The sequence below is a fragment of the Oryzias melastigma genome, linkage group LG5 (genome assembly GCF_002922805.2).
Source record: "Oryzias melastigma strain HK-1 linkage group LG5, ASM292280v2, whole genome shotgun sequence".
Lineage (NCBI taxonomy): Eukaryota > Metazoa > Chordata > Actinopteri > Beloniformes > Adrianichthyidae > Oryzias > Oryzias melastigma.
In genome coordinates, this window is record NC_050516.1 from 55,921 (window position 1) to 79,136 (window position 23,216).

The 23,216-nt window shown below is 40.2% G+C and overlaps 1 protein-coding gene across 2 annotated transcripts; it reads right to left on the bottom strand.

The window, feature by feature from the left end:
- Nucleotides 1-1,970: 1,970 nt before the first annotated feature.
- ccdc120 (coiled-coil domain containing 120) lies at nucleotides 1,971-21,985 on the bottom strand. 2 transcript variants are annotated; one of them, XM_024270914.2, is made up of 9 exons: nucleotides 21,611-21,985; nucleotides 12,084-12,214; nucleotides 11,437-11,538; nucleotides 11,239-11,362; nucleotides 11,080-11,130; nucleotides 9,123-9,276; nucleotides 8,944-9,045; nucleotides 6,373-7,404; nucleotides 1,971-3,875 (listed from the first exon to the last, which is right to left on the bottom strand). In XM_024270914.2, exons 1-9 carry the CDS (start codon nucleotides 21,618-21,620, stop codon nucleotides 3,779-3,781), a joined length of 1,803 nt encoding a protein of 600 aa, XP_024126682.1. In that variant the 5' UTR covers nucleotides 21,621-21,985; the 3' UTR covers nucleotides 1,971-3,778. The 2 variants fall into 2 exon arrangements, with proteins under 2 accessions (XP_024126682.1, XP_024126681.1); XM_024270913.2 differs by having other exon boundaries at nucleotides 11,080-11,139.
- Between the last annotated feature and the right edge of the window lie 1,231 nt (nucleotides 21,986-23,216).

Sequence of the window (23,216 nt, forward strand, 5' to 3'; positions counted from 1 at the left end):
GAAATGATCATACATTATAATTATTTCAGTATTATGTTAATGTTAATATTTGCATATGATGCTTGAATTTTAACCCAGTGAGTCCCTTTGACAGAATCTCTGTATTTAACCAACACACTCGCAGTTAAAATGCGTACATATGCCACGACTTTGCACTCTGAAATACCGTGTATAATATACGCCAAACACGGTTTTTGCGTGCATATGTGGCATATGTACGCATTTTACTGAGACTGGGCTGATTTAACAATAATTCTAACAAACTTCAAGTTTTGTGATGACATTTTGGAGAAAAAATACAAAACAAATATTGATCTAATAATAAAGCTTAAAAAAAGAACAATTAGAGTATCAAATAAAGTTATGGGCTGCACGGTGGCGCAGTGGTTAGCGCTCTTGCCTCACAGCGAGAAGGCCCCGGTTCGAATCCCGGCTGGGACCTTTCTGTGTGGAGTTTGCATGTTCTCCCCGTGCATGCGTGGGTTTTCACCGGGGACTCCGGCTTCCTCCCACCGTCCAAAAACATGCTTCATAGGTTCATTGGTGACTCTAAATTGCCTCTAGGTGTGAATGTGAGAGTGGATGGGTGTGTGATTGAGGCCCTGAGACAGACTGGCGACCTGTCCAGGGTGTACCCCGCCTTCGCCCTTCAGTAGCCGGGTTAGGCTCCGGCACCCCGCGACCCCAAAAGGGAGGAAGCGGACAAGAAGATGGATGGATGGAAATAAAGTTATTATTTTTTGTGAATCTATTAATTTAAAAAGTTAAAAAAAAATAAATTGTGTGATTTTGTGCATTCAAGAATGTTGGAATAATTGTTTTGTGCTTTTAAAAGTAGTTTTTGCTTTTTAAAGTGTGGTTATCTTTTCAAAAGAAGAAAGGAATAAATATAATTTGAGAGGGATTTTGTGTTAAAATCAAGTGAAAAAGAACAAGTGTAAAATTAAAATGTGTTAATACTGTTAAAAAGTCAAATAATTGGTTAATACTAGTGAAATGTAATTATGTATTAATAAACATGTATGTATTTATGTGTTGTGCATGTGTTTGTTTGTGTATATATATGGGGAGCGGTCGACCTCTGATCAAATTGCAGGTCTTGTTCCCACCAAGCCTGCTCATGTGTCAAAGTGTCATTGCCTTCTATATATGTAAGTGTGTTTATAAATGTGCATATATGTATTTGGTTAAGTATTTTGCGTTCATGTTTGCCATAAAATTTTGTTTCTGTGTAAATTATATCCTTGGTTGTTTTTTAGATGGATTATGATTTATGTGATATTTTCTCTCTCTCTTGTTTTTTTAATGTAGGGTAATTATTCTTTAAAATGAGTAAAAATGCTACATTTAAAGAACCAAATAAACCTCAATTGACGCAGAGTCAATGAAAGGAATCAAGAAGTGACAAGGGCGACATCTGCTGGTTACGTTCCGCAATTGCATCTCAAAGGCCGAATTTAAAGAGCCTGATTGCTGACTCTGAAGGGGTTTATTTGCAGGAATGGATGAAAGGACAGACATATTGCATTTAGATTTGCATTTTTAATATACAAAATCCCAGATGACCCTTAATGTTAGAAGCTATTTAGCTGGGGGACCGTTTTTTTTTTTCAATATTATTTGAAAATTAACAATAACCAATTGAATTCTCCTTTTTTAACTGTTTTAAAATGCAATTAAAAAGAGTAAGTTGAAATGGTGTTTTAATAATTTAAATTACATAATAAAAATGCAGTTTGCAAATCATTAATATTTGAGAAGACAACAGAAAATACATTTTCATATGAATTGTTTATATTTTTATGCTCTAATTGTCCTCTGAGAATTATTAGACCGACTTTGAATGGAATTAAATTTATTCTTTTAAGCCCCGCAACTCATAAATTTGATTTTTAGTTTTAAGAAATAAAATAATAATAATTTTAATAATAAAATTACAATATTTGTTATTTGAAGTCCAAAATGAACCGTTTCTTTCAACATGAAACTTTATTTAGTAGAATTAATGCACAATCGCATACATACAGTAGATGGCAGCTCTGTTGATGCTCAACAGCCTGAATATAAGGAAACAAAGAAAATAGAAAACAGCTGCACTTGAATTTTTTTTTTTAAAGGTAATCAAAGAACACGTCACACATCTAAACGTACATCTGCAGATCCTGCAATGACAGTAAAGAGCTACAGTAGATGGCTACAAAATGTTATAAGTTCATAAATATAGTTTGAATACATTTGCATTAGAGCTAAATTTATATCCTTTATTTTAAACTTACAGAGTACGTAGTATGAAAAATATCTTTCTAACCCCAAGTGCACAGCAGTTTGGTCTTTGATTTCAGATTATAACAAGCTGACAGGAGCTCTGCTGAGCTGAAAACAGACAAATAAAACATGAACACATCAAACTGAACACAGGTAATGTTAAAAAACATGTATAAATTATTACATTCAAACCAGTCTGAATATAAAAATGCCAAAAAATAAGACCTAAAAAATATGGTATTACAAAAACAAGGACTTTCTTTTTCTTCTTTGTCTTGTTTTTTTCATAATGCTACTGAGACTGATTGTAAAAATGGTGAAACAAAAAAAAAAAAATCAAGCAAATCATTAAAACTAAACTAATTTTTAACAACACGTACTGGTCTGAGACCTGCTCACACCATCACTCAACACTGCAGAGGTTCTGTTCTCTTCACATCAGCTTGTGGTGCTCAGTTGGGGTGAAACGGTTGATACAGAGATATGTAGTTAGTTTGAATAACGACTTTGTTAGCATTGAAAGAAAAGTTTAAAACTCACCAGAACAATCCATACTATTTACAAGCCAACACTTCAGCAGACGCTGAGAAAAAAAAAAAAAAATCAAATTTGCCCCATTATAAACCCTGTCTAAAACCCTTCTCTTGTCAGGTGGGGACAATGTCATAGGGAATTAAGGCTTAGGATGTTCATAAAGTGCTCTACAAGACACACCTATCCATTTGTTGTTGTACAGTCATGTGAAGCTGCCACACAGCTACATTCCTAAGGTTTTCTCGCACCGGAACTCTTCAATCTGCACGGAGAACGCTACATCGATCCCTCGGCACTCCGCTGAACGTGGAACTAAAATAACAGTATGACATCATTCCAAATACCCTAATTGAGTGACATCGTGAAGCCCAATGCTAGCACTTAACAGTTAAAGTTCGGTCTCGACATGAAAACGCTGAGGCACTCCTGTCCGAACATCTCTGCGCTACAGTCAGCGGCCTGCTGGATTTTATGGTGAGGAAAACGAGACGTTGAGATGAGCACTGAGTTTAGAGCAAACACATTCAATGATGGAATACCACACGCTTATGAGCAATATATTACCTCTTTGATATAACTGTTTCTCATATTTCAGTCTATACAAAATATTTATTTAGACTTCTTGTATATATTCAGTAGAAAAGTATATCTTAGTAGATATTTCAGCATTATTAGGAGGGATCTTGCTCTTTGTTGGAATATAGGTATCTATATACGAAGCATAACCACACTGGTAATAGATGCTGTCGCTCAGTCAGCATCCACATGAAAACACTGGATTTAAAGATTCATCTGCATCACAGGAAACAGTCTGCCGGGTGATCTGGTTTCCTTCTGCTGAGGTCTGTTTGCAGTTGAGGTCACATCGTATCAGCTCGAGTGTTTGTGCCAGGATGCAGGTCTACATGAGGCCACGGTGTTTTTGCTCGAAACACTGTTAAAAAGGGGTTGGATTTTTTTTCGTCTGGATTCTGCTGCTTCAGACCAGCGTGCCAGGGTCTGCGCTCGGCTCCTTTGGGGTCGCAGCTTGCATTTGTGGATCTGGAGTCTCCTGATAGAGAGAAAACTCCACTGACCTGTTGAGGAGACACATATTAGTTTAGCAATGTAGGCTTTACAAGAAACACTTTGCTTAGAGAGATGCAGTATTTAAAAGAAACATACAATTTTACAGCATTTATGTGTTAGCTCATCAAAATTAGTAGACATATACTAAAGCCAAAAAATATGTTATTTTAAAGAGTATGACTGCAAAGGTTTTTGGACAGACTTAAAAACCCTTCACCACAAAAAACTATTCTCTATTTTTCTTACCATACTTTTTTTTAAACGGCGGATATGACGTCACTAATTTCACAAAGAGAACATCTAATCAATTAGACATTTTAAAATGTCGAATTATGAATCAATTGTGTTCTGATGATAAAAATGTCGATGGCTTATTAAAAAATTACATTTAAACACATTTTTTCACAAAAATTGTTCTAACTCAACTCAAGACTTCTGGGAAATTTCAAGGGCACTGGATTTAGGAATTGTAGATTCAGACAGCACAGCAAAATGGTGAATGCACTTTATAGTGGCAATAGTGAGTGGTGACGGAATTCAGACTTGAAGTCACAAGAAGAAAAGCTAAAATAAATCCAGGAAATGTTTTACTTTGAACTTCTTTGAATCCTAGCAGAGCCCTCCTGTGGCAAAACTCTGATGTGAAACCTTCAGTTGACATCAAAAAACATTTCTGCATTTTACTCATCAACATTATCCAATGATATTTATGGGAAATCCCAGACTAGCCTTCAATCTTCCTAATAAGATTTTATTAAAAAAAATAAAAAAGTGTTTTAAACATGATCTAGTGGTACTTTTCTGAAGATGGAAGACATGTATAAATAAAATTCAGCTCAAAATACATTTCTGAGTATTTATTTAATCAAATTGTTGTGAATCGGGAGCTGACAAAAAAAAAATGCAGTGTAAAAAAAGAGCGTGTTTGTGAAAAAAAACACTCTTACTGTTAGATTACTAATCAGCTCAATCTGGACCAATGTCTATCTTTGGTTCCCTTTGAAACCAGGCATCATGTTTGGACTTGTTCACTGGCTGCAGATAACATAGTGCAATCATTTGAGGGTGTATGAAGTAAGATTGGAAAGCAGTTTGGGGGTTAGAGGAGTTAGGGTGAGTGGGGTTGCTCCTTTTTTGCACCTTTTAATGCTGTTTTATTCTCTTATTTGTTGGCATTTTGCTACAATTTTAGCCTCTAATATTATTGTGTTTAATTCTCACTCTCATGGTCCCAGGAAATGCTATTTCACTTAGTCTGCAATACACAGTATGAAGGCAAGAGACAATAAAGCTTCTATTTAATTCTATAGAAAATATGCTAGGCGGGCCACAAGCTTATTGCTCTGCTCCTCAATGGGGAGGGGAAGAGCGGCGGGGTTGCCAATAGTCCTGCTCACAACTCAGAGGCAAATTTCTATTTCTATTGAACTCCTCACGCTCTGGAGAAATAATCTCCTAGAAAGGTTTTTGGAGTAAGGCTAAAAACAGCATAATCATGATAAAAACACACACAGGGGACACTTAAAATAGATCAAAAGAAGATGGGTGTGGGTTATAAAGGAAAAATGACTGGAACTCCCAGAGGCAAGAAGAGAAGAAGGTTCTCTGTAGAGCATATCCAGGACAATGCTGTGATGGCAGTTTTCAAAGATAAATTTAAAAAAAGAAATAAACAATAATTTATTGAATTAAAATCAAAACAAAAAAATGTTTTTTTTTTTATTTTAATTGGAAAAATAAAGGAATGAATGATTCATTGAATCTGAACATGCCTTTATCCGTTTAATCCATTGTCTATTTCATCAATAAAATAAAAAAATGAACAAAAAATGATCTATGATCCATTTTTCATGTTGGTTTATAAACTGGTTATTAAAAAAAAATAATTTTTGTTTTTTCATTGTTGATTTTAATTTGAAAAACGAATGACCAAATGATACACAGATTCAAATCTGATCACTTTTGATGTCTTTTTAACAAACTCTCAAAGCTAATGTGTTTTTTCATTTCTATTGGTGAACATGAATAGTATTTGTGTGCAGAACAGCACATGTGGGATTCTGAGACTTTCTTCACGCTGTGCGCTCTGCTCAGAAAGCCGTCAGAGCTCCAAATAAAACTTAAGAAGTAAAATACATTGACAATTTGCCACTGGTGCATTTTTAAACTATCGGGGGCTGCAGGCATTTCTAACAACTGCTCGCTAAAGCGGTTAAAGAACATGAAGGAAGTGTTCAATCTTCTGTGCCTGCTTTAGTTTTCTGTAATTTACCACCAAGAAAATGGTAATGCTGAGACATGTGAATATCATTTTCATGAGGAATCCAGTATTATTTACATACATAATGCGGAATCCTCTAAATTTTTGATGCTTTTAGGCAAAAGAGCAAAACCAGGAAAAAATGACTGCAAAAATTCAAAGCCTTTGATGTAATAATGCAGTAACGGAGTTGCTCTTTGAGACCTTCTTCTCATGCAAGTCATATAATGATGTGAAACACTCACCGTCCATGCAGTGGATGACCGTGGAAGCTGGCTGACTGGGGTATCTGCGCCTTTTGGAGGTTAGCCGGTTCGCCTTGAAGGGAATGCGCCTGGTGCACAAGAGGGTGAGGGTGTGAGAGGCGGGAGACGCCTGCTTCGTGCCCCTTGGAGGTGGCAGAGGGGTAGCCGAGAGCATTCCTAAGGTACCAGTCCCTGAGTCCTTCCAGAGCCAGAGCTTTATGCAGACTTCTTGTTGAATCTTCTGGAGTTTGAAGAGAAAACTGTGGATTCCTACGACTAAAAGACGGCCCAGACAGCTCGGTCTGGTAAGGGTGAGGGTTCGGGACGGAGGACATAGAGGCCCCGGTGGCAGGGAGGGGGGGCTCATAAGCTGAGAGCAGGATGCCATCCTGGCCGTGTTGTTGCAAAGGGATAAAAGGTCCGCAAGATTTGGTTCTAGTGACTTTGACCCTGCGTAGCTCCGCCTCTGACCCCCTGAGGACCATTGGGCTGTACGGAGGCACAGCACTGGGGAGATGCACCTGGGAATGGGAAAATCCGTTAGCGTGAGAAGGCACCGCTGCAGTGGAGGAGCGAGGGGAGGACATGTCCTGCCAGATTCTGCCCGTGGATTGGTACAGGTGATGCTGCATCCTCTGCTGTTTGCCCCATATGTAATCCATAAGAAGCTCATTGTAGCCTCCGCTGGCCCCTCTGCCGCCCACCGACAGCCGCATTGTAACCTTATCTGCCGAGCTGTCGGCGTGTCTCTCCGGGCTACCCAGGTGAATGTGGCGAAGTTTTCCGTCCGTCAGGGTCTCCGAGCTCTTGTAGGGTCCGCCCCTGTGCGGCATGCCGTTCCTGGGCGGAGGGTCGTCTGGGAGGCTGGATCTGTCCAGCAGAGCCTCAGAGCTGTTGCTGCGCCTTGCTCGGGAGCTGTACGGGCAGCTGCGGCGATCGGACGGCGAGCCTTCCTGAGCCAGTGGAATCATGTATGGCACATCCAGGCTGCCGGACCACTGCTTTAAGCCATTACCGCCTGATGCATCTGACCTGAGGAAGAAAGGAGCAGAAATGTTTAGCAGGATCCAGAATAGAGAATGAAATGAACCTAAACAATTCTTTATGAGGTTCCATTCCAATCATCTTATGAGTTATTTTAAAAGCGTTCCCAGTGTTCTTTTAATTATGAGTATTTTCAGCCAAAATTCAAAACTTTATCATTTTCTAGAATATACAGAGGAGTAGAAGTTCATTAGAAATTGAGCTCAGAGTTGTGGGTGGGACTATGGGTGCAAAGTAAGCAAGTTCCTTACTTCCCATCATCCCTTTATTTAGTCTCTCTCGCCTGCTAGCTTCAGCCCCTAACAACCCTAACATAGCATTACCGGTGCAACAAAAATGTTGAGCAATATTGAAGCAATTTTGAGCCAGATGCAGGTCTGACGAGAAAAAACGAAGATGTACACAGAGCTAGTAGATCAGAATGGAGCGTAGCAGTGAACTCTTAGCTTGTCGATGTAGGATTTGTCTCACCTACAAGCTCTTTCCAATGTGTTTGCTCTTGATCTGTCACAATTTTAATAAAGACGGACTCAGAAATGCCATATAAAGCTCAACTTTCTTTAAATATGTCTGTTCTATCTTGAGAAAAATGCTACAAAAACATGTTAAAAACACAAACAACACAATTTTCATCAGAGTGGGCCTTTAAAAACAAAGATTTCTTTTAAAAAACTTCCAGTTTTCTGTTTTTCCTGTTTTTTGGCATGTTATAATTTCACAATAATTAAATAAGTAATAATTTAATGGGAAACATTTTCTAAATTCATCCCGTTTTAAAATACCTGCCTGAGCTTTTGGTTGTCCTCTGGTAAATCCTGACTGAGCTGTGGTCGATCATGAAATATTAATTTATATTTGCCAAATTCAGACTTGATCGTTGTCAGGAAGTAGGAAGTCATTTAGGATAAAAGCTTTCCGACAAAGTAAGTTAAAGTATCTAAAATAAGAAATACTTGAAGCTGCCATTTGAAGAAATTCGCGAATACATTAGAGAAAAAGTCACTAATATGCATCCATGTAAAAAAAAAAAAAGTTATGAAACCTTTTCTAACACTTCGGAACTCCAGAGAATAGCAGTAACAGGTATTATTCACCAAAGTAAAAGTCGTAACAGAACCACAGGAACATGTAAATAACTACAGGTCTAACTTAGTTAAGGTTCATGATCCACCAATGAGGATGAGGCTGAACAAAACCAGGAGAGCTCAGACAAAAAGAGCCTGCCGGAGGAAACAGAGGATGGGATGAGGATTAAATCTGAGCAATAAATCCTTAATCTCTTATTGTTTCACTGCAGTTATGTTATTGTGTACAAATATAAACAGACAGTTCACACAACTGTACTTGAGAGGATTTTGCTTTTGAACAAGCAAAGCTAAATTAGTATACTTAATAATGACGTGACACACAGAGCTCTAATGAACGTCTGTACATTATGCTTCTAGTCAAAATGTGATTGATAATCTATTTAAAACCACATGCTAAATAAATCCCAGGGAGGCACAGCTGTTCTGGATCACAGATTACCTGACGTGAACACTGACGGGAGCCGTTCGGGCCAGCAGAGGCGTGGCTGGAACGCTTCTGCCTTCGACGTTTGAAGCACTTCTCGGTAACGAGTGAGTCGGGCTGTAGAAAGCAGCACAGGACATTTTCAATAACATTTGATCAGCTCAAATGTGTTGCAGTCGCCATAACTAGAGTACCTGACAGAGCTGGTCACAGAGTTGCGGCGAGTCCTCATCTCGTAGTAGATCTCAACTGGAGACAGCTTCCTGCTGATTCGGTGGTCGGGGCTGCCCGCAGTGAGCCGTGGTTGAGACAGGGAGCGCTGGTCAGCAGCCACGCTGGGCGATGATTCTTTAGAGAGGAGAAACACAAACATGACCTTTACTTGAGCCTGTTGACTGAAACCTGTGACATTTAAATAGATAATGCCCATTTGTAATGACAGAACTAACTTTAATTGGGCTGATTGTGACTGTAGCTAGAATGATGTGTAAATGATCCTCTGTTCAAGAAGGTACATTTTACTTTCCATCTAAATGGGAGCCCAGGAGCTCCATAGCTCACTTGAAGTTGTCATTTTCTGCATGACTTTCTTTTATTAAGCATTTATCCATTTATGTGCAGCCCCCTAAAGGGAGTATTGCACCATTTCAATCAGGCTGAGGCCAGACTTTGACCAGATCATTATCAAGATTTGATTCTATTCTTTTTTAGTCAAATAATCATTGCTCTGTCGCATGACCCAGTTTGGGCTAAGCTGTCAGACAGCCTCACATTTTCTCAAGACTATTATGACACACAGGAGGGTTTAAGATCAACTGATAGATGATGAGTACAGTTTCCTACACCCTCAAAAGGCGCTCAGGAACTGGGAGGGAAACTCTGACAGGAAGAAGTCGGGAAGATTCAGAGTCACGACTGAATTAGAGGGCAAGTTTCTGAGAGTGAACAGCTGCATCATGGGTGCTTTACTTCAAGAACACTGTAATTGTGATCTTTAAAAGCAGGTCAGTGAAGAGGACCTCGAGCTGTGGGGTTGACAGGACAAGTTTCAGCAAGAAACTCATCGTTACGATGTCAGAATGAAACAAAGAGGTTTGTCTGCACCAGGAAATGAAAGACTGTTGAAGACTGGATCAATTAATCAAAATATGAAATCTTAAAATTATCGCAAAGAACGTTTGAAAAAACTGTCAAAAAAGTGGGTGAAATCAACCAGACATAGAGGTGGAAGTGTGATGGTGTGGGGCTGTTTTGCTGGATCCAATAGAGCGAGACTCACTCTGAACAAACACGGCTATCAAACCATTCTGCAGCAGCTGCTTCTGGTCAGTGCGTAGTTGAGTCAGACTTATCTTAAAAATATTAAGACACAAAACATCCGCTCTGCCAAAATGACCCCTGTTAAGCTGGTTTCAGATGAAGTAGGCAAAAAGTTGCAAGCAAAGAAATTCCAAACACATTTATGTGAACGTCTACAGAAGACTTGAAATTTCTTTAGAATACTTCACTTCTGCTGTGAATGTTTTCAGCTGGTAAACTTGTAGAAGGTGGTTACTAATGAGTCTAATGTTAGGAGCTCATTTTGGTCTATAAACTCATTCCAGGATTTCTTTTTTGTAACTCTATATTCTCGTTTGTATTAATCTTTCAAGCCAAAGTATAACAAGACATCACACTAAATTATTTTCAATATAAACCTGGAGATTTCGTTTAAACTTTAAACAAGTAGTGTATGAGAAAAAAAAAAAACATTTCCTCAATAACTTTAAAACCTCCTTATTGACAGACACTAAACAAAAGATGAGACAGGAGAACATTTAAAGAGAAGAACAAATAGTTTTCTCTGGAACCCATTTGTGTTATAGCTGGTATTTGATATTTTAATTTGCAGCCTTCGTATTTCCAGTTCACCTGTTGGTCACTGTGGGTTGGTTTTTACCTGCATATTAGCTGCAACTGATGCTAAAATAGAATTCCTTCTGTTTCCTAGGTAGTTTTATTTTATTTTTTTATGCCTTCATTAGTTTTAGAACAAAAAACAAAGTTTAACTTTAACTTAAAAATGGGACTTTCACCCTTCCACATGACTTCATACAGTGTCCAGCAAAAGTGAAGGATTTTTAGGAGACACTACCCATAAGGGTGACTCACCGTTGTCGTGGGATGTTGAGTCTGACATGGAGCTCGTACTCTCCGACACCACTGTGTCCTCAAACAAAGTGACATCATTGTGATTAATCATTTGAAAACAACCATAAACCACTCGGTAGGTGTTTTTTCTCGTTGATGCAGACTACGGTCAGAGTGTACCTGTGTGACACCCCCGATGCACTGTCCTTTTGCTGTTGGGGCCATTCCTGTCCGACTCTGTGTGTCTGCTGTACAAGGCGCCGCTGAAGATGGCCTTCATCTGCCTTCTCTGGGCGGAGTCGTCCTGCAGCCGAGACATATAGACCATAACTACTGCTGCTGTGTAAACACAGTTGATTTTTAAAGATTTTGACCTACCTCCACCTTGGTGCTGGGCACAAGTCCAGCTCGACGCTGCACCACTGGGGGTGTTTCTCCCGCCTCCAGAGGGAAAGCATGTGGCAGCTTCCCAGTTAGCTCCTGCATTGGGACATTCATCAGTCACTGGCAATTACACGGGATGGCTATAATGTTCCCGACTAATTTCATCTTTTGGGATAAAATCTGAGAAATAAAGCTGGGTGCTAATGTAGAATAATTCAGGGTAATAACTCAGTAGAAAAGTTAGACTGACAACAAAACCTTTGCTGGATCCAAAATTAGACATGGAATGAATCACTCTGCATTCAGCAGAAATGCAGATACGTGCTAAACTGCTGTTAAAGACAAGCATCAGGCAGTTGCGACTTAATTAGCATGCACTGACAGGCTGTCAGGAAGCTTTTTTTGCTACACTCGGTATGTCATAAAGCTTTCAAAAGGTTTAAATCTGCATCTTTTCTCTGCCATTCTCACATACAGAGAGCAGGAGGAATATATAGTTAAAGTAAAACACAGGGATTAAACTGCAATACATTCGAATCATTACCCTTATCTGTCTTTTATTCAACTGGGACAACTGGGAAAAGAGATTTGCATGCACACTGACCTACATTTTTCTCGGATGTGAAGTGAAAGCTACTCACTGCTTCCTGCAAACAGACTTGTTTGAGCTCTCCAACTCTGGAGCTGAGAAGAGCCTCCAGGGCCCGTTTTCTCTCCTGCAGAGCTGCAATCCTGTCAGCCGACAGCTTGCCATCCTGGCAGCCTTGAACATCTAGAGAAGACACACAGAAGTCGTCGTCACAACCTTTGAGATTTACTTCAAAAAACTCAATTCAAGATGAAAAGGCTAAAGTCTGTGAATAACTGCAGTGTTTCTTGATACAGAAGACACTTTTTTGTCACATTTCTGTTTAGACAGTTTCTACCTGTGCAGCTGACACCTTGAGAAAAAAGGTGTCAGAAATGACAATGTTTTAGCATTCTGACATACTGCAACTCCCCACCAGGAGTCCCCAAACCCATGGATGTGATCACAAGACTTTAGTGCCACATATGATTAAATTATGTGGAATTACTCAAACTGGCAACAAGTTTGGTTCTGAGGTTTCTTAAACTTCCATTAAAAATGAGTTTTCATGTCCACAATCCTCTATACTTGCTAAATATAGAGATTGAACTAAAAATGTATTGACGCACACCGTAGGTGACTTGTTGAGGTCACTGTAAAGAGTTAAGAGCATCTAGTCTTCGGAATTGTCTGGACTGAATGAGATCACAATCAGGAGCGGACTTACTATTAGGCACAGGTAGGCGACCGCCTGGGGCCCCAAGATGAACACTTAATAAAATTGTCTAGCACAAGCTTTTATGCCCGAGATGCATAGCCTAATACTAAAATAAATGTGTGTCCACTAATGTGTTCCATACATATAATATATATGTTTAATTCTAATCATTTTTATCTTTAAAATTGATGTATTTTGTGTATTTCCTGCTCATTTCCAACAATTCCATGTGAATTGGGTTGATTGTCCCTGTTGCTACCTGATCTGTAACACACTTGGAGTTTACTCAGCAAATGCTAATAATGTAACGTATTTTTTAAACATTCCTCACACATTTATTACATGTCTTCCCTTTCCATTTAATAATTATTGTATTTCCCGTTTTGTCATTTATTTAGTGATCAGATCTGATGTGAAGCTGCACTGACAAGACAGAATGAAGCTGGCAGGAAAATAACTTTTCTTTTTGTGACATAAATATCAGAGCAATAGATTATTTGTTTATAAAGTTCAATAGGAATTTTTTTCCTCAAACCGCTAAGTCCACCACTGATCACAATGATCTAGAATGTTTGGAATGGATTAAATTGTGGTAAATAAAATAACCTTGTAAAGCCCAAATTTCAAATTTTTGGGAAGTAAGATATTTTTAGAAAACGTGGTTAAAATCCACAAAAAAATTTACATCTTTATTTTTTTTAGAAATAGATTACATTAAATATGATACTTTTGGTGATTTGGTGAGTTTTGGTCTAAACATTATTTGTTCAACATGCAAAATACAAACTTTGTCTCCAACATTTAAACTTATTGAGCATTTCTGGCACATTTTCTCTTTCATTCTTTCCCACCCTATGAATTTTATTTTGTAGTAGATACTTAATAAGTTTCCTTCCCTGTTCAAGCAGAGATGCACTTTCGACTTCTCATGGTAGATTTAAGAATAGTGATTGTCAGTGCAGTCCCTATATTTCTGTAGGGTTTTCCATCCTGGGAAAGTGATCAGTGCCGTCCCTTCTCACACCAGTAGAAACACTGCAGACAGTTGCATTTCTTGATAGTTTTAGTAGATAAACTGAGTTGACTCCTTGGTTCTAATGCACCATCAGAGGGAGCCAGTGGACCTCCTTCCTCCTAAATAAAATATCAGAACAAACTCTCCTTAAACCTGACATTCAGTCTGTCAGATTATACATGAAAGGTAGCTTTGTCGCGCCAGGAATAGAATCCCATTAAAAAATGCCTTTAATCTGTGTTATAGAACACTGGGGAAAATTAGCTGAACAAAAATAAAATAACTAATTGCACATAAGGCGTTCGGAAAGTCTCACCCTAAAATTAGCTCTTGGATCCAATTAGCAACCAATTAATTTGCAAAGAGAAGGGAAATGAGGCTGCATAGGTAGTATTAATAATGTATGCACGGATACAGAGACGGGGAAACTTAATCTGTGTGTGTAGTCTGTTTCAAAGCTCAACAGCAAAGAAAAAAGAAGCAGAGGAAGAGAGCCAGGGGCAGGAGGGTGGGATGAGGCTGTTAACATCCTCCATGTTCAGAGAACCATTGAAGGATGCAACTTTACTGACACAGTTCAATAAGAAAACAGGTTTTGAAAATTCCTCTGATTGCAATATAAAGAGTAGTCCCCAACACAAAGAGGGGGTTAAATAAACAGCCTTTTCTCAATCCCCCAACAGAGACCCAAAAATAGCCACAGTGTTTTCTGCCAAAAGGCTCCACTCATCGGTGTTCACAAATTGCTGCCATAAACAAGAATCCTCCTGTCTCGTTGCCACATGGATTAATCATCAAGTGACTTTCGGCCCACAAATCCAGGAGATGCTTCTGCCAGCATCACATCTTTCAGAAGGAAACATTTATCCATCAAGTCAACTGAAACAGCTGTGTGCAAGCTCTGCTCGCAACAGTCAACGGCAAGAACCAGGCGCACAGTCTGCAGAGGCATATTTGAAATGCTTCAACTGGGTTGGCTCTGGTGCTGGAGCTGAATCAGTGACTGCTGTTTGCTGTGTGAAAAGGCCCAGCATGCTTGACCTCCTCATTCACAGAAATCTAAGAACACGTGGCAGACTCACAACCGCTGCGCAGACAAAAGCTCATCACACAAATCCAGTTACGCCAAACAGTCAACAAAGATCAGATTTTGAGATAATCTAATGATCCAAAAGGGACTTTCTCTGAGGAACAGAGCGGTGTGGTGCCTGTTTCCACTCTGGCAAAACCTCTCAACGGATGGACAGAGACATTTGGTCGGAGTCGTCACTGAGCAGCTGCAGCCAAAAGGTTGCCATGCCTCTTAAGAATGGCTCTGTTCCGCAGCCGTAAACGTTTGCTCGAGGGTTTGGTGTTTTCACTCACTGGCGACAGGAAGACTCATTTAAGAGCAACACAATGTTCATTTTCACCGCAGTAATTCCAATGTCGCCTTGCTTAAACGAGTAAACAATACTCTGTAACTGAAGTTTGGTGAGGTTTTTTGTGTTAAATTTACGACTCTTGAGGCTTTTTGTACTTCTTGCCAGATTGAAAAAGCTGTGGACTAAAAAAAAGGAAAAGCTTCAGAACAGCTGCTGTGACTAAACTGGTTCTTTCTGAATAAGCTCAGCTATTAGGCTGCATTTGTAATGTTAAAAACAGGTGTTTCATTGTTCTAAAACAAGATTTTTGTGGAAGAAGTTTGCATAAAACAGCAAAAATTTACAAGTAGTTTTAGTCAGAAACATTTCACCTTAAGAGGCCTCAAATGAATGTGAGGTATACTTGCAAATCAAAACTAAATTGCAAAGTCAACATAGGAGATAAGGCTCCACAATGCAACAATTTAACTTTTCATTTAATTGTTTTTTCGCAGCTACCTCAGAGAACTTTTGCAGCTTTCTTACTAAATTTAATTTGTAGATGCCACATGTGGTCTTGTAGGGCATGCTTATAGTTGCTTGATGAACAGATTGTCTTTCGTTACATTATTATTTTGATGTTTGCATTCAATCAAGAGAGTAAATCAGTTGTAATTTTGGACATATCCTGTATTAACTATCCGTTTGCTAAAATTGATTCATTCCACCATCTGATTCATTACGGCTGATTTATTCACAAGACAGTTGGGTTGGTTTAATATTTTCCCATCTGCTGCCCATAACCAATTTTACAGCTTTTTATTAGAGTACAACACCACCAACTCTGTAGAGAAATATCAGTCATTGATTTGTGAGGTTGGTGCAGAGGTGAGGGTCGTTTCTAGAAGAGGGTCACAGCAGAAGTGACCACCTCCAAAGAAATTTCCCTTTGATTTGTGATTTATACATCAATCAATGTCACTACAATTGAAGCAATGCTGAACTAGAGTGTTAGTCAGGTTGTTGTTCCATCACAGTCATGTTGTAAACTGAATTTAAAATACAGATTAGGATAACTGATGAAAATGCTGATGAATCTTTAACAGGTTAGGCTTGCATCGTTATTTTTTTCAGGATTTTTGCTCCAAAAACTTTTAAAACCCAGGTTTATGGAATGTATGCAGCCACAAGACATAAATACAGATAGGCAACATTTTTTAAAGTCCCACTTTGATCATCTTTTGATCTATTGTAAAATTGTTTTTAGCAAAAATCAAACAAAATTGATCTTTATCTATAGGACATACAGCTGCAGGAGAAAATATGTGAACCCATTGGAGTTTCTTGGTTTTATGCATAAAATTGACACAAAATTGTGATCAATAAAAACATGAAAACATAAATTAGTGTAATTTAAGCAGGTAATGTTTTTCTCCATCGTTGTGATTTAGGTTGAGATTAAAAAAATGCATCATGTGTGTATTTATATACAGAAAATGAGGTACTCTCAAGGGGTTCACATACTTTATCTTGTAACAGTAGTTTCTGCAGAGCAGCAGGATTTCATTAGAATTTTGGCTTTGAGTTGTGAGCCCATTTCCCGTCATCCAGTTGTTTACCCTCAGATGAGGAAAACAAAGATGTACATGAATCTATTTGTTTCGTAAGATGCATATAAATGGAGCGCAACAGGGAGCTTGTGGCTTGTATTGTAGGTACTAAACCACACCTACAAGCTCTTTCCAACTGCGTTTTTTTCTTCTGCTTCTGATTCACAAAAATATGAACAAGATATTTAGCATTACCTTTGATAATGCAAGTATGAATGCTGTAAGATGAATGTGCCTCCTGAAGATGAAAGAGTTAACAGCTGAAAATGCTGAAATTCAAGCTGATAGCTTGCCCAAATATTAGCTAAATGCTAAATTAGCCAAAAACCTGGAAGAATTTCTAATTTTGCCAAAATGATAAAAAATGGCTAAACTCCAAGTTTATCTAAGAACATAAAATGTCAAATTTTGCTAAAACAGCTAGCATGATGCTAAAATATTAGCTTACCTCCAAATTAGCCTAAAAAAGTAGAAAAATGTCGAAATTAGCCAAAAACAGCTAGCATGTTGCTAAATAAAAAAGTTAGATCAAAAATTACCCTAAAAACCAAGAAGTTATGAAACATTTTAAAGTTTAAATGGTTTCACTTGACAAAAGTATGCAGAATATCAAGTTTCAAAGTGCACAACTTTTTTAATTTTGCAATTTCGTACTCATTTCCTAAGGGGCATATTATACTCATTTTTTTTTTTAAAAAACTATAAGGTTTATAAATACCTAAAGCACAAGCAGTAGTGTTCTGAACCAGCTGAATGTTTTGAACAAAAGAAAAAATGGAAAGGAACAGGAGAATTACCACACAATAAAGAAATACTGATGCTGCAATCCTAATTTTCCTCATATATTCCCTCCATCATGAAAAAAAGACCACCACAAAAACATGTTCAAAACACCAAGAACACAATTCTCATCGGAGTGGGTCTTTAAATTCCATTTTGCACTAGTTTAATTAATGCCTGGGCATTGGTTAAAACATGTCCTGCCATCCACTGAAGTCACCGTTCTCCCCCAGAATAAAAGAACTCCCCAATGAAATGTGTTTAAAACGGAATAAAGGTTATATGCAAATGCAGTGGAGAACAGAACTTCTGTGGTATGTTGTGAAAAATGTAACACCTGACATGAAAATACCATTTTGTGGGCGATAACTTGACTAAATTGTACAAATGTATCAAATCTCAAGTGTTGTAGCTTTTCAGAGCATCACCGTGTACTGTTCCAGTTCAAACTAAAAATAATAAAGACACAGTTCAGGGAAGTCACCAACCAACTCCAGGTCATCCTCTAATCTCAACCGTGTCTAACAAACAACAAACCAGACAGGATCAGAGGTTGCATTCAGGCGCTGACATGCGGAGCATCTGGTGTACACATGTGTGCCCACCAGAAGTATCAGATTCCAGAAAAGAGCTTCCAAGAAGGATGGAAGAAGAGGAGAAAAGCGGATAAATCAGGAGCAGCATCAATGAAACGCTAAGATTTCATCAGCAAAAGAGGGTTTAAGGATCAGGACGGTCCGGAAGCCCCAAACTCTGCATGTGTGCCGCTCAGGATGGAGGCAGACAACACTGAGGAGGCTGTGTTGATTAAACATGAGCTGTGCATTGAGAGGGAGCCGCTGCTGTGCAGCGCGCTCCACGCAAATGCAAATCAGGAGGAGCTTAATATTCAGGTCCAAATGGCTCAGGCCTATATGGAAGATTCCCTCCTGCATCCTCACGAGGAGCTGCGCGTTCCTCTTCTTCAACCTTAAGCTGTCAGAACAAAACATTTACAGAGGAGATAATTCTCTCAGGCCAAACCCCTCATTTCTATTCTCTGTATACTTATCGCTTTATACAAACAGTTCCTCTGAGAACTTAAGAGTCATGTTCATCTGCTTTTATGGGACTCGAGAGTCCAATAAAGAGGACATTGCTGTGAACAGCATTTAGCTGCTCCACGCTCACATCTCCTGTTTGCTCATAAAGAAGCAGCAAAAGTCTCACCTCCCACAGGTGAGGCTGACACCCACATGTTGACTGTTGTGTTGACACAGCTGCTGCTGTTGACGGTCTACACACGGCAACACATGGTAACCAGCCAAGAGTCACAGCTACAGGGTTCCTGCCCCGCCATGCTCCACGGGAGGTAAAGCAAAGCTCAGGCTGACCGTGACACATCCTGGACGAACGCTGCCATGTGGCTGCCAGTGTGGACTCCAATGCGTAAAACAGAAACAATCCCCAAGCTGGTTCTCCTGACCTCATTCTTCATGTTCAGGGTCGGCAATGGAGCAGATTCAGATGAGTCAACCGCAACCCAATAACTGTCCAGAGTCCTTTGAGTGAGGTCAGGAGATACCACCCCCTCCTGTTAATTTAATCTTCTCTTGAGCGCTTGGTATCCATGAAACTCTGGTTTTATAATGTGCTTATCTGCACACTGCAGGGTGGCTTAGCTCAGGCAAACCAATCGCGTGGCTCCATTTCTCCCTCTTGGCCTTGAGACTCACCTTTACACGTCTGACACAACTACCATGGGCGGAACAAAGCAAACCTGGTGATCACTATCCACCTGGAATCCTCAAAGCTGAGGCAGGGGGAAGTAATAAAGAAAGGAATGTGCTGTCCGAAGGGATCATTATTATGCTTTCCCTTTGCCATTTAACACCTGGAAGGATTTCTGTTGAAAGGGTTTGTCATATTCTTGTTACTTTTTAGAAGAATGGAAGGCTTTTGTTACACATGGACTGAAGAAGTGCAGCCTACATGAACTACACGGTCGGATCCGACTCTTCTGTGTCTGGGGAGAACTGGGTGACTTCTGGCTCCCTGTGTCTGACGCGGCTGCCATTTGATAAGGTCTGGGACTCGATTCCCAGAGCTTATTTTCATTTTAAATCAGTGCAAATGTACGACAAGAGCTGTAGAACGGGGGTCGGGGTTGGTGAGGGTGACATTTCTCTGGGTGTATTCAAACTGGAGAAGTCAGTTGGTTCGCTTCATTTCATCTGGATTGAAGCCTGAACCTTGCGTTTGTAAATAAAGCCATGTGATTAAAGATCTCTTCAGTCATTGGCCAGGAATTATGGGGGCGGGGCAAAGCAATGAGAGAAAGAATGATGGAAATCCTTGACGGGATAGTTCACATATTCAGACTTTATGTTTCACTGATCAATATTAAACGTCTGTATCTACGTCAGGTACAACACTTTTTACTGCTGCTGTGATACTGCCGAGGCTGCAAGACGGCTACTGAGGAGGCGATGGCTAAGACGTGTTTAAACATTATCGGGAAAATGGTGTGAGAAGCAATGTGTATCATGTTATAAGTTGTTTTAATGTCATCCATCCATCTTCTTCTGCTCATCTGGGACCGGGTCTTGGGAGCAGCAGTCTAAGAAAAGATGCCAAGACTTCCCTCTCCCCGATCACCTCCTCCAGCTACTCTCCCCGAGGCGTTCCCAGGCAGCCGAGAGAAGTAGTCTCTCCAGTGTGTCCTGGGTCTTTCCCGGGGCCTCTACCCGGAACACCTCCCCAGTGAGGAGTCCGGGAGGCATCCAGACCAGATACCCGAGCCACATCAACAGGCTCCTCTCAAGAGAAGCGGCTCTACTCCGAGCTCTCTCCAGGTTATCGAGCTTCTCACCCTGTCTCTAAGGGAGCGGCCAGCCACCCTCCAGAGGAGACTGATTTCAGCCGCTTGTAGTCGGGATCTTGTTCTTTCGGTCATGACCCAAGTTGTTTTAATGGCCTTGCATTATTCTAACCACATTTCAATAACTTGCCGTGTCTCATTGTTTCACGTTTGTCCGTGGTTCTCTGTTCACATTCTGTAATGACTGAATATGGTGGAAATTTTGGTCCAGTTGTTCCACTCTGAGCATGGAGCCTATTCAGACCAAGAAAAACTCATAGAGAACCGGAGCTCAGACCGATTGAAAACCAATCGAGACCACTTGGAAAGGTGGGTCCGAGACCGGTTTCTGGTCCCAAACTAGGGTCCACTTGGATGCATACAGGCAGAAAATTTGGTTATGTGTCCTATCTGAATACACCCTCTTAAGTAAATGTTTGTAAGCCAGTACTGTGCTTCAAATAAGCAGCTGTGTCACAATAAGGTGAGAAATTGATTTTCTTACTAGAATAAAAAAAAAAAAAAACAACGTTTTGTTTAGATCAGAGAAGCAAGTCACTAATCTAATAATCCTTACACTTTCCAGACAGGCTGGAGTCTGAAGGAAAATCTGAAAGGTGTTTCCCCAGACACACTAAAATGTGGGGGTGCAGTGAATCACCCTGAAGGCACCAGCATTTGTGGATTAGCTCCGTCAGCCCCCTGACGACCCCCATGTTCCGGAATCTGGTAATAATTGGGATTTCCTTGGCTGCATAGGAGCACGCAGCCTATTTCAGGGTGGGAGCGGGGGAACCAACGGGACGCGGCGCAGTGGCGCTCCATAACAATGCAGCAACAGGGAGAAGTTGTGCTCCCGGAGAGGGAGGGAGGGAGGCTGCATGACACACATGTGTCCTGCTCCACGGAGGGCCACCGTTTGAATCCAAACGCATCTGCAATCTGGTCAGCCCTTTTTTTTAATTAAGGTGCCACGCAAACAATGCGCTCCTCTGTTACGCATGCGACACAGCCACCCCGGCCTTGTTTCAGACACGCATCCAGCGTGTTCGAGCCCCTCTGGGGGCTCGCGGCGGTGCTGCATGACGAGCCACGCCGGGCTAATGAACGGATGCACCCGCAGGTGTGTCACAAACGTCTATTATTACGTGAGCAAAATGCAGGACCGGTGCCACGCCAAGTGTCCTCCGTCGGTGACACAAACACGCCTGTTGACGGGCGGCTGGAGACGCTGCGCTCGTGGATGAACGTTTATCCACCCGGTTTGGATCAAAGGACATCTTTGAGGGTCTTACCGGCGAGCATGACCGATGCCTTCCGAGGTCTCCGTGGTCCTCTACGACAAGACGAGGCTGGGAAACACCATTCTCTGCGCGAGCCGACGACAGCAAATCCTTTTGAAAATAGATTTATCAGATGGAACCGACTATTAACGGCTCCGCGTCCCGACTGTAATTGACGCGCAGCCTCACGACCTCCGCTGCGTCGGGGCGCTGCGCATCTGAGCAGAAGAAAGGTTCCCCTTCTTCACCGAGCCAGGAGCCGCTATCTTACACCGCCAGCTGACTCAACACTGTCACGGCAGCGACGCCCCTCCCAGATGTGACATGCATGTGCGCCGCGTAATCCGCTCCAGACCAGCATCATCCAGTGGTTGCGCGGAAATACGCGTACAAGTGACTTAAAAAAGCAAACAAACTGAAAAAAAAAAAAAAAAAAANGTAATTGTAGATCAGACTGTGAGTTTGAAACCAGCATGCTCACCATGAGAGGTTGTACTGAAAGAGAAAAACACACTGTATGGAATTAGAAGAGTGTCACAGAAAAAAGGAAGAAATCGTTGATTCGCAATGTATGCATATATGTTTAGAATAGATTAAAAAACATAAATATATTAGCTGTTAATTAAATGGACCATATCACTAGGGTATTTTATTATCCTTTGTACCATTGTCCAGGTGAATACTTGATTCTAATTGGCTGCTTGGTGTAGATTGAAAAGAGATAATCCACAGTGATAAACCACACTTGCAAAGACTTTTTTGAAACAAACTTTTTTTTGGGGGGCAAGCAATAAGAGTTGAGCTTTCTCTCTGAACTGATGCTTTATTTAGTCATGACAATTAGCAAATAAATCGCTTTCTTTTGCTGATATTTTTTTTGCTCAGTGGTGTGTTGTCATGTTACCATAAAAATGTGCTGCACCACATATTAAATTGTCCGCTTTTTGTGAAGAAGTGATTTAAACCGGAAAAAAACAAGAATAAAGTACTAAAAATGGAATGCACATTAATTTATCTGTAACCATGGTTTAAGTGAGATAATTCCCTCCTTCAAAGTGTGCATTTTCAGAAAACAATGTACTTTGCTGAAGCAAGCGTCTGACGCCAAACAGAGTATGGTGCGTTCATTTCTGATAATGTGAATTCTGTCTGGAATTATCTCTTACATATTATCATTTTTAAATTTTATGTGTGACATATTATTGTAACTTTAAGTTCACTCCAACCATGTTTTTATCTATTGTAAAACCGTTCCCAGTGGTCTTTTAATTAGGATTTTGCAGTTTTTAAACCTGTTAAATTTTTTTATATATATATTTTCTGCAGAGCAGAAGGAGTACTTTTGGGTTGTGGGCTGGAATGTTGGTGCGGAAGTAACCCTACTTTAATATCCCAGCATCCCTTTGCTTACACTCTCTCTCGTTAGCTTACAGCCCCTCACAGCCCCAAAATTACCATAGCAAAAAAGTGGCAAACAATACTGGAGCTACGCATTCATGCAGTTTTGAGCCAGATGACAGCTCGGAAGAGGAAAATGGAAGACGTTAATGGATCTATTTGCCTGCAAATGGAAGATTTAGAATGGCAGTGGAGAAGGGAGATCCATTGCACTTACTAT

Excerpts from the sequence above, each read along its gene's own strand:
- ccdc120 (XM_024270913.2), bottom strand. Across the intron at positions 9,277-11,079 it reads CTCAACATCCCACGACAACG|AATCATCGCCCAGCGTGGCT; the intron begins GTGAGTCACCCT and ends TCCTCTCTAAAG. Across the intron at positions 3,876-6,372 it reads GGTCATCCACTGCATGGACG|GTCAGTGGAGTTTTCTCTCT; the intron begins GTGAGTGTTTCA and ends TCTCCTCAACAG.